At 53.5% G+C, this 17,345-nt stretch overlaps 1 protein-coding gene across 2 annotated transcripts in view; it reads right to left on the bottom strand.

Moving 5' to 3' along the window:
- KCND3 (potassium voltage-gated channel subfamily D member 3) overlaps positions 1-17,140 on the bottom strand; it is a gene marked incomplete at both ends in the record, with an annotated part of 84,289 nt that extends 67,149 nt beyond the window's left edge. For both annotated transcript variants that reach the window (XM_084220655.1, XM_084220656.1), the window contains one exon: positions 16,032-17,140. In XM_084220655.1, coding sequence (XP_084076781.1) covers positions 16,032-17,140 — 1,109 coding nt within the window. The remainder of the gene's footprint in view (positions 1-16,031) is intronic.
- Between the last annotated feature and the right edge of the window lie 205 nt (positions 17,141-17,345).

Genomic DNA, 17,345 nt, shown 5'->3' with positions numbered 1-17,345 from the left:
AAGCAAACGTAGGAGCAGACTGGGAGGTTACCCTGAGCTAAGAGGGAGCTTCAGCGGGGCAGGAGCTGCAAAAGCACAGCCATATTTCACAGTCTCTCACACTTCACTGCTGATGCAGCCTCTCTCAGCCTCCCTGGCAGAAAGGGGCTCCAGCAGGAGCACTTTGATGTCCTGGGGGAGGACAGATCCTGCTCTGAGAGCCGCCCTGGGCAGGCAGCAGGGCAGAGCTGGAGCTGGAGGCAGAGCTGAGCAGGGCTGGCCCAGGGCTGGGGAGGGGCAGCAGGTTTGAACCCACCCGGGTGGGCCCAGCATGAGAGAGCTGGGGCCTTGTTCTGACAGCTTCCAGCATCCCAGGTTTCACTCCAAAGGGCTCTCCCACCTCCCCAGAGAGGCTTTAGGGCATCTCTTCCTGTCAGGATTACAAATCTTGTCATGAGGACCTGCTCTAAGTCCTGTGGCCATTCTGGAACGTTTAGGCAGAAGCATATTTCTTTCCTTCCACGCCAAAGTGACACAGAAGGACACACATTCAGCCAGGAACGAAACCCATCAGCTCAGCTTTTGTGGCTGCTGTCTGAGGCTGTAAAGCATCTCTGGGAGTGCAGAGTGCACAGAGCCTGTTCTTTGTGTTCCTCTGGCCTGTGTTTATCTTATTGACCAGCAGAGAGAAGAGAGAAAGAAAAAGAGCATTTTAATTACTCCTGACAGCTTTATTTGTCTGGAGGTCAACCCTGAGCTTGGCTGGGTTTTGCCGAGTGACTCTGCTCTGGGAATGGCTCTGTCCTCTGGCCAGGGTGCGTTTGTGGCACCTTCCTGCCCTGCTGTGCCCCTGCCTGGCACAGCCAGCCAGCCACAGCTCAGGGGATGGGCTGGGAGGGACCTGAGAGCCCCCCAGTGCCAGCCCTGCCCCGCTGTGCCCACCCTGCCCTGCCCTGCCCCGCTGTGCCCACCCTGCCCTGCCCTGCCCTGCCGTGCCCCTGCCTCAGCTCAGGTGTGCTGGGCACAGCCCCACCCCTCCGTCCCCTGCACCCCCAGGTCGATGCTGAGGGAATCCCCTGCAGTGCTCCAGTGCATCCCATCATGATCTTGTGGGATTGCTGCCAATAACGGCCCCTGTTTATCCCCAGAAATTGTATTTTTCCTGCACTCATGAAATTGTTGGTTGGCCATAAACAAATGGACTCCTTCCCAAGGTCTCAGTATTGCGTTTCCCCTAGGAAAGCCCGTTTGGAAAAGGGGGTGATCTTCCTAAAACAAGTAAAAAAGTCTATTTTTGAATGTGATATAGTGTAATAATCTCAGTATTAATGACTTTGCTGAGCTTTAATCACCACAGAAGATGAATGCTGGGAGCCAAAGCCCATGGAAAGGCAGGGGAAGGTGTTTCACAGGAGCCCCCCCTCTCCCTGTGTGCCCAGCTCTGCCCACATCAGCTCTGTGAGTGTGCAGCTCTCGGAGCCACTGTCCCCAAGGGTGCCCTGAGTGCCAGCACCAACTCCCCTCCTCACCATGGAAGGGTTCACCTGCACCTTCAGGGCCCTGCTCCCCCTCCTGAGGTCATTTCCAGCCTCACAGAAAGGTTCAGCAGGTGTCAGGAGAGCTGCCCACCCCCGGCCCCAGAGGTGGCTGGCAGAATGTGTCACTGCTGAATTGCTCACACAAAAATGGTGCAGAGGAGTTCCTCCACTTGTCCTTCTGTTATCCAGCACGGTGGAATTGCAGGTACCACCCTGGCTGTCACAGAGAGCTTTTCAGCTCTGCCCACAAACAGAGGCAGACATTAGTTTGGGCAGGAACAGCTTGATGGTGTGACAATGGCAATAATCACAGAAACATGTGCTGTGACATTAGAGACTCTGCTGCCATAGTCCCCAAATACAGAATTATGGCCAACAGCAGCCCTGGCTCAGGCTGCCTGGCTGCTCTGCGCCCCACGTGTTAACTTCACCAGGAAAATAAATCAGGAGCTTGTTTTCTCCTGAAGCACACGTTATTTTTCCTCTCTTCTGAACCAAATTTCTGTTCCATCCTTCTGACGGAGGTCATTTAATAGCGTGTGAAATGAAATGTCAACAAGAATTAGAGCAAAAGGCACTGTGAGCCCCCAGAGACACCTCCAGGTTTCTGCTGGGAGATGTTTCCAGCCAGGCCTGCGGGGAGAGCAGGGAGAGGGCTCAGGTGCTGCTGCTGCTCCCGGAGCCCCTTGGGGGAGCTTCACCTGGGCTCTGGGACCCCCAGCCCTGCTGAGGCCAGCTGAGCCTGCTGCTGGGCACGGGGGCTGTGTCCCCTCTGCAGGGCAGGGCCTGGGGGCTGGCAGGGGCTGGCTGCCCTGGGCTGGGCTGGGCTGGGCTGGGCTGGGGGTCCTGGTCCTGAGGGGATCCCGACACTGAGGGCATCCAGATCCCGAGGGCATCCCAGTCCCAGGGAGATCCCAGTCCCAAGGGTATCCCAGTCCTGGGGCATCCCAGTCCCAGGGAGATCCCAGTCCCGAGGGGATCCCAGTCCCAGGGGGATCCCAGTCCCAGGGGGATCCCAGTCCCAGGGGGATCCCAGCACTGAGGGGATCCCAGTCCTGAGGATATCCCGATCCTGAGGGGCTCCAGCAGCTGCTCCAGGGCACAAGAAGGGCAGGATGAGATGGCCACGAGGGAAGGGAGTTGTGTTCCCATAGCTGGCGTTCATGGAGTCAGAGTCACAGGCTGCCCTGAGCTGAAGGGACCCTCAGGGACCATCCAGGTCCCCCCCTGTCCCTGCACAGACCCCCCAGGAGTCCCACTGGCATCCCTGGGAGCTCTGGCAGGTGAGCCCAGGCTGGGCCAGGGCCAGGCTGAGCTCCTCTGCTGCAGGATCAGCCCTGGGGAGCTGCAGCACAGCGCGAGGCCATCACAAATTCCTGCCCTTGGGATTATTGCTTTTATCACCACGGAGCCTGTTGTTTATGGGAAGTTCAGAAACTACGTGAAAACATAAATGGGAGGTATGCAAATAAGTCTTCCTGACAAAATTGTTCACTAGACTCATTATTATGGAAATAAATTTCAAGTGTGACTTTTCAGAGCTGCCGAAAGCCATCACTCTGTGGAGCTGTTCTGTGCCTCTCCGAGGAGCAAATGCCAACATTTGTGGTGTGTCAGGAATGCTTCTCAGATGCTGCTTGTTCTGAAAGTAATTCCAGTGAAACAAAGGCCACTGGATCATTAGGAAGTCTCTGCTGGGGCTGGGCTTGGCTGGCTCAGGGCCCTCCCCTCATTGTGGCCCATTTGCATTCTGCACTGAGGCTGCAGACCTGCTGTTGGGATGTTGCTCACTGCATAAAGCCCAATTAATGAAAGGTTGGGAGGCAATTAAAAATCACAGTGTCCTTTATTTCAAAGCAAAGTTTATAGTGCACTGTGAGTTCCTGGAATGCCACAGAATCCTTCTGGGAGGCTGGGGCAGCTGCTGGTTGTGTATTCCTGTTTGTTTTGGCCCCTGTAGAATTTTGTGGGCTTCTCTAAAGGGATAGGAACAGCACTGCTCTGTTGACCCCAATAAAGAGCTCCTGAATGGATTTGTGCCCCTGCTCTTCAAAGGGCGGAGAGTGTGGGAGAACAGAGCTGCAATGACCCACCTGGGCAGCAGAACCTACAGATGTTCCAGAGATGAGCAAGGGAATTACAGCTGGAGAGGTGCCAGGCCGAGCCTCTGAACACACATCAGAGGATCTCAGTGCCACCCCTGGCCTGTCTGCAGGAGGTGACCTGCTCTGGTCACCCTCTGAGGACATCAAGTCTTGCTGGAAGCAGGGGAGGCTTTGATCAGAGCTGCCTCAGGCCGTGGCTCTGCTGCAGCTGCACTCTCAGGGAGTGCACAGGCCCTGCTCCACTGGGAGATGTGCAGGGAACTCTTTATTGTGTGGGCTGTGCAGGAGAACTTCAGCCTTTCTCTGACTGGATTTTACACCTGCAAAATAGAGATGTCAGTGTTTATCTAGGAAGGCAGTGAACTTGAATAAATGGTTGTAGCGTGCTCTGACAGACTTGGTACAGAAATGTCATTAAAATTCACTCTCTGCAGTTATTTATTCCTTTTGTTATCAGTCCAGTGATACGTGGAGAGGTTTCTTGACTGCAAAGGAACCTGTTGCTCTTATAGCTGGTGCAACAGTGAGTGGGAGTGTGCAGGAGCTCCAGCTGCACGAGCTCACTTGGGGTTGCAAATGGTGCTGATGTGTCCCACATCTGTAATTAAACTGGTTGACCTTTCCATGTGCGGGCTGGAGGGGAGAAAAGCACGAGAGGAGATGGATTGAGAAGGGAACGAGATGCCAAAGCCAATCTCATTTACCCAGCCATGTGTCAACGGTCAGCTGGGAGAAGATCCCTCTCAGGAGTCACCTCTGGCAGCTGGAGCTGCCCCAGGGCACAGGGCAGTCCCTGCTGGGGTCACTCCCCTCCAAACCAGCCCCAAACCAGCACCACAAAACCCCCATGTGCCTTGGAGGGACAAAATGCCATCTTGGGAGGATGCTTATCGTCAAAAGAGGCAGCAGGAGAGGCAGCAGAAATGCCCAGCCCTTGGAAGCTCTTCTCTTTCTGCAGCAGCTCTTTCCTTCCCTAACTCCCTAAAAATGAGTTTTTTAGCCTTAGGAATGACCCCCTGAGCTTGCACTGGCACGACCAGCAGAGTGGGGCAGTGCTTTGAGCTGTGCTGCCCTCCTGTTCCTGAGCTGAGCACAAGAGTGAGCAGAGACATCTCCCCGTGTAGTGACGGGGTTTGGGGAGGGAAAGGAGCAATTTGTCCTTGACATGTGTGCTCTGAGCCTGTCCTGTGTCCCTGCAATGCTGCTGGCAGTGTGGCAATGTGCAGGGCTGGCCCTGGGGTCCGTGTGCTGGCCACAAGCCCAGGGCATCCCCAGTCACCTGTGTGGGACCAGGGCCTTGCTGCCAGCTCCAGCCCCAAAGTGATGCCTCAAGAACAGTTTTGTCTGTCTGAAAGACAGCCCTGGGCAGGGCTCAGTTTTTAAATAGATCATTCCTGACAAAGCCTATCACTCACAGTGGGCAAAAAGCCAATTTCCCTTCGGTTCAGAGCCCTGCTGCCACACTGCTGAGTGAGCTGTGAGCACGGGGGGCACGTGGGGAGGAGGGGGAAAAGGCCTTTCCCTGACAGCTGAGTGCAATCTCTCCATCAGCCAAACCTCTGGAAACCAGGCTGCATTTCCTGCTGCCCCTGAGGGCTGTGATGTGCTCCCAGTGCCTGCCCAGGGCAGCATCCAGACCTGTCCATTCACAGAGCCCAGCCAGGCACAGGTGCCTCCAGGAGGGGCTGAATTCCCCCTGAGGGCTTCCTGACCCTCTCATACCAAACTTGGAGGGTGTCAGCACTTTCTGTCTGTCCTAGGCACTGATGATGGTTTGGTTGTAAAGTTCCCACCCAGCCACAGCCTCTCCTGGGTGCAGGGTCTGTGCTGCAGGAACCCCTGGACATGGCACACGAGCAGCTCCAGCCACAGCCTTTGTTTCTGACCAAAAATGAATCACAAAAGCTGCTGAAATTCATTTTCAGTTCACAGTGCATTTGGTGCCAGACTTTGCTGCTGCACTCATGTGAATCTACCCTGACAAGTCCAACGAGCTGCCTGTGCTTGTTTACCCTGGGCTGCACTTCAGGGCATGCGTGCAGAGCTTAAAGATCTGTATTTTTAAAGCCTGAACACCAATTTTCTACTCAAAATCTTCATCTCCCACCAAACTAGCTATTCTATGTTACTGGAAAGTTCATGTATTTTCCTTCCCTTTTCTTCCTCCAATGTTTTTTAGCCCTGCTCAGATGGAAACAGACAAATGATGGACAGTGCCAGGGTTCTGGAGTGGCACAACTGTAGGAAATGAGTGCTTCAGACAATATTTCAGTATGTGCTGAACATCTTAGAAGAAATGGTACAAATAAATATAAATGTTGCTATGTCAAGTGAAATGAAGATTTCATCTGTAGATCTCTTCTCCTTTTCTGAAATCTCATTTTCCCTTTTCACTTCCAAGTCACAAGAAGTGAAAGCTGCACCAAGCTTTCACTTGCTGGGGATGAGGGGCCGTTCCTTGCAGGCACTCCTGCCTTTCTGGGTTAGAACCTGTCCAGGAGGCAGTGGGGATGTTCCTCTGGGTCTTTTCCAAACCCTCAGAACTGGCATCTGCTCTGACAGATCTGCCCAGGCACCAAGGCGAGGCCGGGGTTTTAGGTGGAGACTCACAGAGATGAACCATTTCAGGAGCAGCTTTTGGTACAGTTTTGGTCCTCTGGAGGATTCCCAGTCCAGCTCTGCAGTGCCTTAGGGGGAAGGACCTGATGTAAATGCTGAAGGAAAGTTACCAGGACGTGTGAGAGGACACGAGTCGTGTCGGCGCATCCTTGTCCAGATCCCAAACTGTGCAGAAAGGACAGAACTGGAAAAGAGCCTCTGCTCTCTGCTGATCCTTCCTGACACCCACAGCTCGGGGAAAGGCTCTGCCACGACCCTGGGCTGGCTGCTGAGCCTCAGCAGCCTGTGTGTGCAAACTGATGGGGCTGTTTACCTGCGCTGGAGCTACGGCAGGGCTTTCCCCAGGCAGGAATTCCAGCTTGTTCAATAGAGCTCATTAGGTAATGAGCTTATTCACTAAGCTCATTAGTGGTGGAATTCATCCTGCTCAGCCCTCTGCCGCCCAAAATCTTGTATCCCTTCAGCCCAGCTTACTGCTCGTCCTGACCCTTGGCTAGAGGATGACTTTTACCTAATTTCATCCATTTCCCATGTTTTCATTCAACAGCTGCCTTGCTGAATGGCTGTTTCTATTATTTAATCTGTCCTGCTATTCCTCTCGAGCAGAAAAACATCTGAGAGGGCTGAAATCTTCTGTATGGAGTGTGCCAAGGCTGGGATGTGTTGCCAGCTCATTTCATGAACTGAAGCAGTGTCTGACTCAGTGGGACTCATCCTGCGCCGTGCTGGGTGCTCCAGCATTGATGAACAGACGGTTGGGCAGATGCAGGTGGGCAGGAGAACCAAAGAGGCACCAAGGAAAAGTTGTGATTGCCTCCTGCCCGTGATTGCCCATCTGCACACAATCCTGAGCTCCTGGGGGAAGGTCTGGGCACACCCAGGCACGGCAGAAGCTGGGAATGTCATATTTTGGTTAATTATGCAGGGATAAGAGAGTGGGGTTGGTAGGAAGGGTACCTCAGGTGCAAAGCTGGGTGGGAGACAGGGTTTGAAATCTCCCCGAAGCAGCAGCACAAGCGAGATGTGTGACAGTGAGGAATGTGTGTTGGCAATAATGCTCCATTGATTCGTGCTCAACGTGGTAAATTTAGGTGCTGTTTCTACTCATTGCAGACACTGATTACTAGAAAAAGGCTCTGCTGCAGTGGAGTAAGGGAGCTGTCAGAGCCCGTTCCATCTTCCCTCACAAGAGGCACCGAGAAGCAAGCAGAGCTTTTCTCACATTAATATTGATGACAGAGCCCAAGAAGCACTGTAAACACCAGAAAAGCCCCACTAAAGCAGGACTGTGATTGAGAAGGAGGTTTGAGCTCAGTGGCAGGGCAGGATCAGATTCCCCCCGCGCTGCCAGGCCGGCAGGAGCAGAGGAGCAGGCACCCCCTGCACCCTGGCAGGACCCTCTGGGGCTGGGAGCACACTGGGGGCCCTGCAGTGCCCCTCCATCCACAGGGTCTGTCCCCTGGGAGCCAACAGCAGCAGGGACACAGGGCTGGCTTCGCTCCAGAGCGCTCCTGATCCCAGCCAAGGCCCCAGAGCCTCAGGAGAAAGCAGCTCAGAGCAGCTTTCCCTCACTTCAGCTCTCCCTTTGAAGCCAGCTTATTTCTGCCCAGGTTGTGAGAAGAGCTGGCTTGCTCCATCCTTTCCCATTGAAAAATAAAGTGCTATTTTTGTTCTCAGCACAGTGACTGTAATTAATATTTGAGGAGGATGGCTCCCTTGTGCTGCAGATCATACAAATACAGAGGGAAATGTGCACATGTTGTCTCCAAATCACACCCAGTGGTGGACGTGGAGCATGCAGACCTGGAATTGAGGATTGTGGCCCCACTCCTGGAGGTGTCCAAGGCTCTGAGAAACCTGGAACAGTGGAAGGGGTCCCTGCCCACGGCAGGGCGTGGGAACCGATGAGATCTTTCCAACCCAAACCATTCTGGGATCCCATGATTCTAACCACATAGAAAATAAGCAAAATTAAACAATAGTAAGTGTTTTCCTAGATGAAAACAAGGGGGGAAACGAGCTGCCTGGTGGTGGGGTGCAATCTTGTTATCAAGGCTGCACATTTGCATATTAAAGGCTGAAAATGACTCAAGATTTTATCATCTGCTGTTTTCCCATCTTATGTGGAACCCTGTGTCTACAGGCAGGATGAGAAAAACAGCAGCAGTTAGTGACTGTTGGGTGGCAAAGGGAGCCAGGGGGCCCTGAGAATGAGGGAGGAGCACATGGGGGACAAACAGGGGCCCAGAACACAGAGCCCAGGGCTCACCCGGGGCTGGGATGGGGACTGGGCTGCCAGGAGCTGCTCAGAGTGCCCAGCAGCTGATGGGGCTGGGGGCACTGCCAGGGGTGCCAGGGGTGTCACTGCCAGGGGTGTCACTGTCCCTGCCAGGGTCACTGCCAGGGGTCCAGGGTCACTGCCAGGGGTGTCACTGTCACTGCCAGGGGTCCAGGGTCACTGCCAGGGGTGTCACTGTCACTGCCAGGGGTGACACTGTCCCTGCCAGGGGTGCCAGAGTCACTGCCAGGGATGTCACTGTCACTGCCAGGGGTCCAGGGACACTGCCAGGGGTGCCAGGGTGTCACTGCCAGGGAGTGTTCAGCAAACCCAGTGTGGAGCTTACCTATTAACAGCTCTGAGCTTACCCAGGCATGGCTTTGAGCCTGAGCCTGCCCAGGAAGGGCTCTGAGCTTACCCAGGAAGGGCTCTGAGCTTACCCAGGAAGGGCTCTGAGCTTATCCAGGCATGGCTCTGAGCCTGAGCCTGCCCAGGAAGGGCTCTGAGCCTGAGCCTGCCCAGGAAGGGCTCTGAGCTTACCCAGGCACGGCTCTGAGCCTGCCCAGGGTCATTCCTGAGGCAGGATGGAAAGGCAGTGCAAGCGTGCACCTTTAGCAGCAGCAATGAATTGTTTCCTCCTCTGGCAGGCAGTGATTTGACTTGCCACATGCCTCCTGGTAATTTCCCAGCAGGTTTAAATGTTGGAACAATGGCATTCTGTTAGATATTGATTTTAAAATAACTCTTCCACACTTAGCTGTAACTTTAGGAGGTGAATTACAGCCCTTGAGTGTGTTCTAATGGAGCAGTGGTAAATAGCTAAACAGACACAAGCAGTTTCTGCAGGCCTTGTGTGGCCAGGAGAAGGCAGAGCTGGCTGAAGGTGCTTCCATCACAGAGCCTGGGCATGGCCTGGAAGCAGGCTGGCTTTGGGCACAGCCATCCCCATACCCAGGGCCACAGATTGCTTTGGGCTGGAAAAGACTTTACAGATCATCTTGGTTTACTCCTCTGCATGGCAGGGACACCTCCCACTGTCCCAGGCTGCTCCAGGCCGTGTCCTTCCTGACCTTGGGCACTTCCCACGGCTGCCAGGACCTCCCCACCCTCCCAGGGAAGGATTTCTTCCCAATGTCCAGTCTACACCTGTTCTCTCTCATTTTGAAGGCATTCCCCCTCGTGCAGTCCCTCCATCCTTGGAAGCACAGATCCCTTAAGAAATGGCAGTAAATCATCTCCTGTTCTTTTCCTGCCGTTCAGACCAGGTGTGGGTTTAGCCCTGGCTGGGATGAACCCCGTGCCAGGGGAGCAGGGCTGCTGAGGACGTGGTGCCCAGGTCCCCGTGAGGATGAGGATGAGGATGGCTGCTGGCAGCACCAAGCTCCTCCGTGCTCCTCTCCCTGCGCACACCCGTGGGCTGTAATCACTAAGGAACCTAATTAGTTTGGGCTAATTTGTTTCAGGGCCTTTCCTTCTCCTCCCCTCTCCCTGCTCCCTGACTGGCAGTGGCTACTCTGTCCCTTGTTGTCAGCTGATGTCTGTAAACTGATTACTTTTACTGGGTCAGCTCTGTTATGAAATTATCGTTTTATGAGACTAAAAATAGCCCGGATCCAGTCAGCACGCCAATCACTTCCCTTCATCTCCAACGAAAATGCAATGTTATCTTTAATCTGTGTTTCTCAGGCACTTTCTGTGAGGCAGGTTGGAAAGAAAAGAGGGGGAAAAAAGAAAGAGGAGATCAGAAAAAAAATCTGTAAATCAGTTGCTATAGATGCATCCCTGCCAAGGCTTCCACTGGTAAATTTAGCAGTCACGTTACAATTTTAGTCAGCACCATTTCTTAGCCTTATTCAAAATAATTCACTTCTCACACAATGAGTTCCCCTAAAGGCAAGTTATTTTGTCTTGCACATTAAAAATGGTGCGTTTGCACATACGTGCAACTGTTACAAATATCCAAAGCCACAAAAAGCATGAGGATGCATGATTTTTTTTTAAGAGAGGAAAAAAAAATCCGCTGAATTCCACTTGCTCTAAGAATGAATAAAGGTATTTTAATACTTCTGGTGTTCTGGTGAATACAAATAGCTCAAAAATGAGATGCTTGCCTGAGATTTATATCAAGATAGTGAAGGGAAGAGGTTCCATCTGTAGGTTCTGATACAAAGACATTTCGCACACAATATCTGCAAATCCATTAGGAGAAGAAAACTGGTACAGGTTTTGTTTGAGATGAAGCTGCAGTGAGGAGAATGAAAGCTCAAGGAAATGGCCTCTTTGTGTAGCTCCATCAGCTCATGGCTTGAGTGGCCTCTGTGTATTAAATCCGAGCAGCTCTTTGGCCCCTGGACATGAGGAATTGTTGGCTGCGTGGGAGATGGTGAGAGCGATGAAATTCCAGCCCCTTCCCTCACAAAGGAAACTCCCCACATCCCATCCACCCTCCCAGTGGGGGTGTTAAATATGCAGAGTGGTGTTTCTGTCGGGAAGTTTTCCCTGATTCAGTTTAATGGCAGCTCCCAAAGTCCTGAGCTGCGCAGGCACTCCCGGCCCAAGCAGCAGTCTGTCCCGAGGAGCCGGCAATGGCAGCGCTCCAGAGATGATGGATGGTTGTCCTGCCTCTGCAAAGTGCTCTTGGTGTGTGTGGGGAGAGGGTGGATGAAGGTTGCTCCCAGCCTCAGAGCTCTGGCTGTGCAGAGAGCAGCGTGGGCAGCGCTCTGCACCACGGCCCTGCTCACACTGCATCCCCCTCCTGAGCACCAGCAGAGAGAGAAACCCAGCAATGAGGGTTTGTAAGGGGACAGAGACTCATTCCTTTCCTCAGGTGCCCACCAGCTCGTGTTGCCTCTGATCCACACTGGCAGAGGCAAAGCTGAGCCAGGACAGCCCAAACCAGACCCTACCCCAAATCCCTGCCCTGCACACACTCAGCTAACAAACCCTCTCACAAACTGCAGCTCTGCCAGCCAGGCTGTTGACATTGGCAGGCCAGCAGGGCTGTTTTATTGACTTGCCCGTGTTAACCTGGTTCCTTAAATGGATTCTGCAGACGGGCCTGCCTTGTCCAAGTGCACTGAGCTGTGTCTGTCAAAGCCATTGAGCAGAGCAGCCAGCCCTGAAAGGGCCAGAGTGCTCTCCAGGCCATTATGGTCCTGCAGATTGTGAGGGGGACAGTCAGCCAGAGAGCTTCTCCCCAGAGCACCCCGAGGCTGTGGGAGCTCTGCCTTTCTGGGCAAGAGAAGCTGCACAGAGCATCCCCCAGGACAAACCAGCCCCAGCACCAGCCTTTGCTCCTCCTGCCACCGCTGCTTCCCGGGCAAAAATGGCCCAAAGGTCTCAGTGACAATTCCCTCCGGGAGCATTCCCTCCTTACAGCACCTTCCTGTGCCTAAAGGAGCCCCAAGAGAGCTCCTTTAAATCAGCTAAAATTGAAATGCAGGACAGTCTATGTTGTGCTGCACTGAACACAACAAATTCACAAGGGCATGGACTGCCAGGGCAGGGGGAAAAGGCTTCCCAGTGCCAGAGGGCAGGGCTGGATACTGGGAATGAGGAATTGTTCCCTGGCAGGGCGGGCAGCCTTGGCACAGAGCAGCTGGGGCTGTCCCTGGGTCCCTGGCAGTGCCCAAGGCCAGGCTGGACAGGGCTGGGAGCACCTGGGACAGTGGGAGGTGTCCCTGGACAGGGAAAGGTGTCCCTGAGACAGTGGGAGGTGTCCCTGGACAGGGAAAGGTGTCCCTGGGACAGTGGGAGCTGTCCCTGGGACAGTGTGAGCTGTCCCTGCCATGGCTCTGGAGGGGCTCTGAGGTCCCTTCCAGCCCCCCAACCCAGGACTCTGCTTCCTCCCAGGCTGGCTGCCGTGCCCCTGGGGCTGCAGGAGGATTTTTGTGGCACTCAGGTTTTCACAGCTACAATTTGATGCCTCTGCTGCAGGTCATGGACGCTGCCTAGGAGTCTGAAACATACTGCTGCTGCCATATTAAATGAAAACAGCTGTAAAAAGCTTAGAAAAACACTTTCTCTGGGCAAAGCTGGCGTGGGGTTTCGTGGGGGGACAGAGGTTTTATGTTTGGGGAAGCTGAGGCTTCCCCACCCACACCGCTCCCTAAAAGTGAATAAAACTGAATTTTGGGTGGGGTTGGGAGCAGCCTGGGCTGGGGGAAGTGCCCTGCCCGTGGCAGGGGGGTTGGAATGAGCTGGGTTAAGGTCCCTTCCCACCCCAGCCCTTCTGTGATTCCATGGGAAGCAATGCACTGCACCGAGGGAAGCAAATTCCCATTTCTGCAGAGATGGGAACACCTGCACACTGAATTAACCAACAGCCAGGACAGGGACGGGTGCTGGGGTGGGGCTGGCCCTGCTGCTCTGCTGCTCTGAGCCGGGGCAGGGGTCCCAAGCTCCTGCAGGACACAGCCAGGGCCTGGCACAGGCACAGCCCGGGCACCAGAGAGGAGAGGGAAGCTGTTGGCCTCTTGAGAAAAATGTTTCTGCATGAATTGGAGAGCTGATTTTGAATTAATTTTGAGTAGTTGTTTCAGTAATTCAGATTGATTTAAGATGCACCCAAGAATAATGCTTTCATTATAAAGCCTCCTGAGCAAAATTTAAATTGTGTTGAATTAAAAACAGCCTCTGTTAAAGCAGGGCTGATGAGCACAGCAGAGGGATTGGAGATGCAGGGTCAGGATAATTTAATTCCTTTGCTTTGTTTCCCACTCCAGAAAAGCTGCTGTACCTGTCTCCCTGGGCTGTTAACTGCCTAAGGAGCCTGCAAGTCATCCTGAATTTCTCTAAACTGATTTGCATGGTAACCCCACCAAAACCAGTGCTTATTTATTGATGCTGCGCTTCACCTCCGAGAAGAAATGCATTTTTATTGCATTTTATTTATGGGTCAGTCTGGAACTGTGATTGCATCCCAAAGATACCTGGGAATCTGGGAGAGCAGCTGGTGCACAGGACAGTGGAGGGTCAGTGGTCTCCTGCTGTTGGCTTTGTTTGTTTGTTTGTTTGTTGTGAGCAAACTTTGGTTTTACACAAATGGAGCTAATCCCAGTAACAGGGAAAAAGTTATCCTGCACCTTCCAGATCACTCCTCTAAGGCACTCTGCCAAGGCAGTGGTGGGATTCCAGCCTCAGGGAAAGCTGCACTTATCTGGTTTAAATGTACTGGTGGTGAAAACAAACTATATATATATGTGATTTTGAGTTAAAAACCGTCGTGCTTCATAGTTTCTTGTTTTAAATGCTGGCTGAATTATTAAGGGCAAAAGGCAGGAAATATTTAAGATCAGGATAAAAGCCCTGAGTGCTGCTGAAACCCAAGCAGTGAAGTGGCCAGCGCTGAGGAGGGCAAGGCTGATGCACTGGGAGCACGATGGAGACCTTGGCTGCCTTCTCTGCAGGAGGAACTGCCAGGGCTCTCATTAGCAACAAGATCCTTCCAAACAGATGGAAAAGGCTTCTAAAGAGAGATGTACATGAAATATTGTCTGAAAGTGCCAGTTTGTCAGAGCTGGAAGGATTTCTGGGGAGATGAAGGGGGCCAGGAGGGTTAGCCCTGGAGGGTGAACTCCCCAGGAGCGTTGATGACTCCCCACCCCAGACAGAGGGAGTCAGGAAGGTGGAAACAACCTGAAAGTCCCAAATCAGCAATAGCAGAAGCCTCAGTTTTCAGACTTTACAGCATTTTCTAGGTCCCCTCCCAGTGAACAAAGCCATGTTTAAATGTCTAATTTCTTAAATCCATGTCAGCTCATTTGCAGCACCCGCTCCTCTGTGATTTCTGTGATTGCAGCAAATTGAGAACACTGAGGTCCCTGGGAGCACTGGGTTTGTCCCTGTGCTCAGAAAGGGAGGGAAGGGACCCAAACCCAGCACAGCCCTGCTGGGAGCAGAGCCCCCGCTGCTCTCCAGAACATTCTGCACATCCTGGGGCCGTTCCCAGCCCACCCAGGCCAGCCCCTGAGCCCAGCTCCTGTCACAAAGGGGAAACAGCTCGAGTGTGAGAGGGTGCTGGCTGTGCCCGTGCCAGGATGCTGTGATGATTATTAAGGGGAGCCTGCAAACAGAGCTGGATTTTCTCCCCTTGTGCAGAGACACCTGAAGGAGCCAGCCAAGGCAGGTGTCCCTGGTCAGATCCCGTGGTGGGGACTGGAGGGGGGATCTGACCAGTATGGACCAGTCAGAAATGGAAAGCTGAGCTGGGGCAGGGCTGGAATGCAAAGCCCAGCTTTGATTTCTAAGTTTTACCTTCCTCAGGGGAAGGAACATCTTTTGCCATAAACCTGCAAACTTTGCTTCGTTATTAAAAAGGAAGAATAAGAGATCTTTAGGTGACTATGACAAACAGGTTCTACACTTGCACTTAATGAAGAAATTCAGACTTCCAGTTGTCATATGCCCAGATTCGGTGACTTTCTGACAGCTGAATTATGATTTTAATAATTGAAAAGTGCTACTGTGAGCCTGTTCATGTATAATAGGCACAGAGAAGTGTTTAAAATCAAAAGCAGTTTAGAGAAAAAGTGGTCTCTGCGTTACAAGGAGGAGAATTGTCTGCATCTGGGTATTGAACTGTGTGAACTCTCCAGTGGGAAAACTCATTGCAAAGTAACTCCAGATTTCCTGTACTGTTGTGATGTGTGGGATGAGGAGAGTGCCCTTGATCCTGGTTCTGTGTGTGCCCCAAGCAGCCGCCTGCAATGCCCACTTTCCTCCACACAGCCTTGTCAGGGTGAGGGTTTGGCCGCTCTGCTCCCAGGGGTTTTAGTTCAGAGCAGCAGAAGTGCAAATCTGTCATCACAGTTCCAACATCTGTGAGGCAGAAACGAAATACAAGGGGGGAAAGAGCCCTCCCGGCTGCATTCCCCTTGCTTTGATTTCCTCATCTTTGTACCTGTCCGTGGGAATGTTTGGAATTCCACTGCAGCCACCACAGCACGCTCAGTCCTCAAACTTACAGCTAGGCACAGACAAGAAGCCCTTTCCTGCTCAGCCGAGTAAAAACCAGATCTCATCCTGCCCATCACTGAGTATTCCAGTACAGTGACCCACAGCATCCACTTGGATTCAGCAAATCTGCAATTCCTGGCCAGTCAAGGGGAGAAACAAGGACTGACATTGCAAGGAGACACAAGAGACCCATCAGCAGCTTTGTGAGACGCATGGCTGCAGCCAATGTCAGGGAGAGCAGAGCTCCTCTCCAGCCCCTGCGCTGGGGTCAGCGTCCCCCCCGCAGGAATGAATCAGAACCTGCTACTCCACCACTCTGCTCCTCCTGCACTCGTTTGCCGTGGTGCCGAGCATTTGTCAAGTGGGTGTGAGAGCTTTTTCTGGTCTGTACAACCGCGCACAAACCGCAGAAGTTGTAAGGCAAAGAATAATCGAGCCCCGAACGCTTCCAGCCCCTTCTCGAACATGCACCCAGGAAAACGCTGAGGAGGAGCTGGAGTCAAGCTCCCCGTACATGCTTGCCTGCTGCTCAGGAAAAGGAAAAGTAACACTCACCCCAGCGTTGTCATGGTGACAATAGTGTACCAAAAGGAAGCAGGAATACTGGTGAATTTGCTCGCCGAGGACCCTTTCTCCGCATAAAACATCACAGTTGCAAAGATGATGATTGCCATAGTGAGGGAAAAGAGGAGAAAGCCCAGCTCGGAGGCACAGCTCTTCAAAGTGTAGCCCAAGATTCTCAGGCCTTGGGAATGGCGGGAGAACTTGAAAATCCTGAAAACCCTGAAAACCCTCAGCGTGACGAAGGCCCCGCTGACGTCCTCGTTGTTGGTCATCACCAGGCCGATGTAGTAGGGCATGATGGCCACCACGTCGATGATGCTCATGACGCTGCGGATGAAGCGGTAGCGGCTGGGCGCCGCGAACAGCCGCAGCAGGTACTCGACGGTGAAGATCATCACGCACGCCGTGTCCAGGCAGAAGAAGGCCACGGCGTAGCGCTCCCCGCAGGGCAGCTCCTTGCTCCCCGGCACGGAGCCGCAGGGCACGGTCTCCACCACGTTGGTGATCACCGAGACGGCGATGAAGAACCCGGTGACGTAGTAAAAGACTAAGGCTAAGGTGCTGGTGTGGGGGTTCTCGAAGGCGCGCCACATGGTCTGCCGGAAGCTCAGCGAGGGCATGGAGCCCTCCTGGTTGTTCTCCGAGTCGTTGTCGTCCATCAGCCGCTCCGCGTTCTCCCGCTTCCTGTCCTTGTACTCTTCGTAGCAGCAGTCCCCGATGATCTCGGGCAGGATCCCGTAGAAGGCCAGCTCTTCGTCGTAGGCAGAGATGCACTCGTACCTGGGGTAGTGCAGCTTGCCCGTTCTGTAAAAGTTGAGGATGCACCTGAAGACCTCGGGGTCCCGGTCAAAGAAGTACTCCTTGGTGTCTTCGTTGAAGAAGAACTCCTTCTCCGTGCTGCCCAGGAGAGTGTCCGGGTACCTCTCCAGTGTAGTCCTCCAGGTCTGGAAGCGCCTGCCGCTGACGTTGAGGATGATCAGCTCATCCTGCCTCTTGTTCTTCTCCGTCGGAGCCAGCGGCATGGGGCAGTTGGCCACTGGCATCCATCCTATGGCAGCCGCCCTGGCGAAGGGCAACCACGCTGCCACTCCTGCCGCCATGGTGAGCCCGGGCCGTGTTAGTGCAGACGGGGCTGGGGAGGCTGCTGGCACCGGCTGGGAGTCACGCCAGTTCCATCTGGAACACAGAAGAGAACACGGCACACAGTCACGCCCTGCAGAGCCCGGGACCAGCACAGACACCAGAGGTTCCAGCCACTGGTGCAGAATGATGTGGAACAAGGCACGTGATCATCAGCTCAGCGGG

This window comes from Fringilla coelebs (assembly GCF_963513975.1).
Source record: "Fringilla coelebs genome assembly, chromosome: 23".
In the NCBI taxonomy this organism is placed as follows: domain Eukaryota; kingdom Metazoa; phylum Chordata; class Aves; order Passeriformes; family Fringillidae; genus Fringilla; species Fringilla coelebs.
The sequence above is the reverse complement of the archived record's forward strand: the minus strand, read 5'-3'. Positions and strand labels throughout refer to the sequence as shown.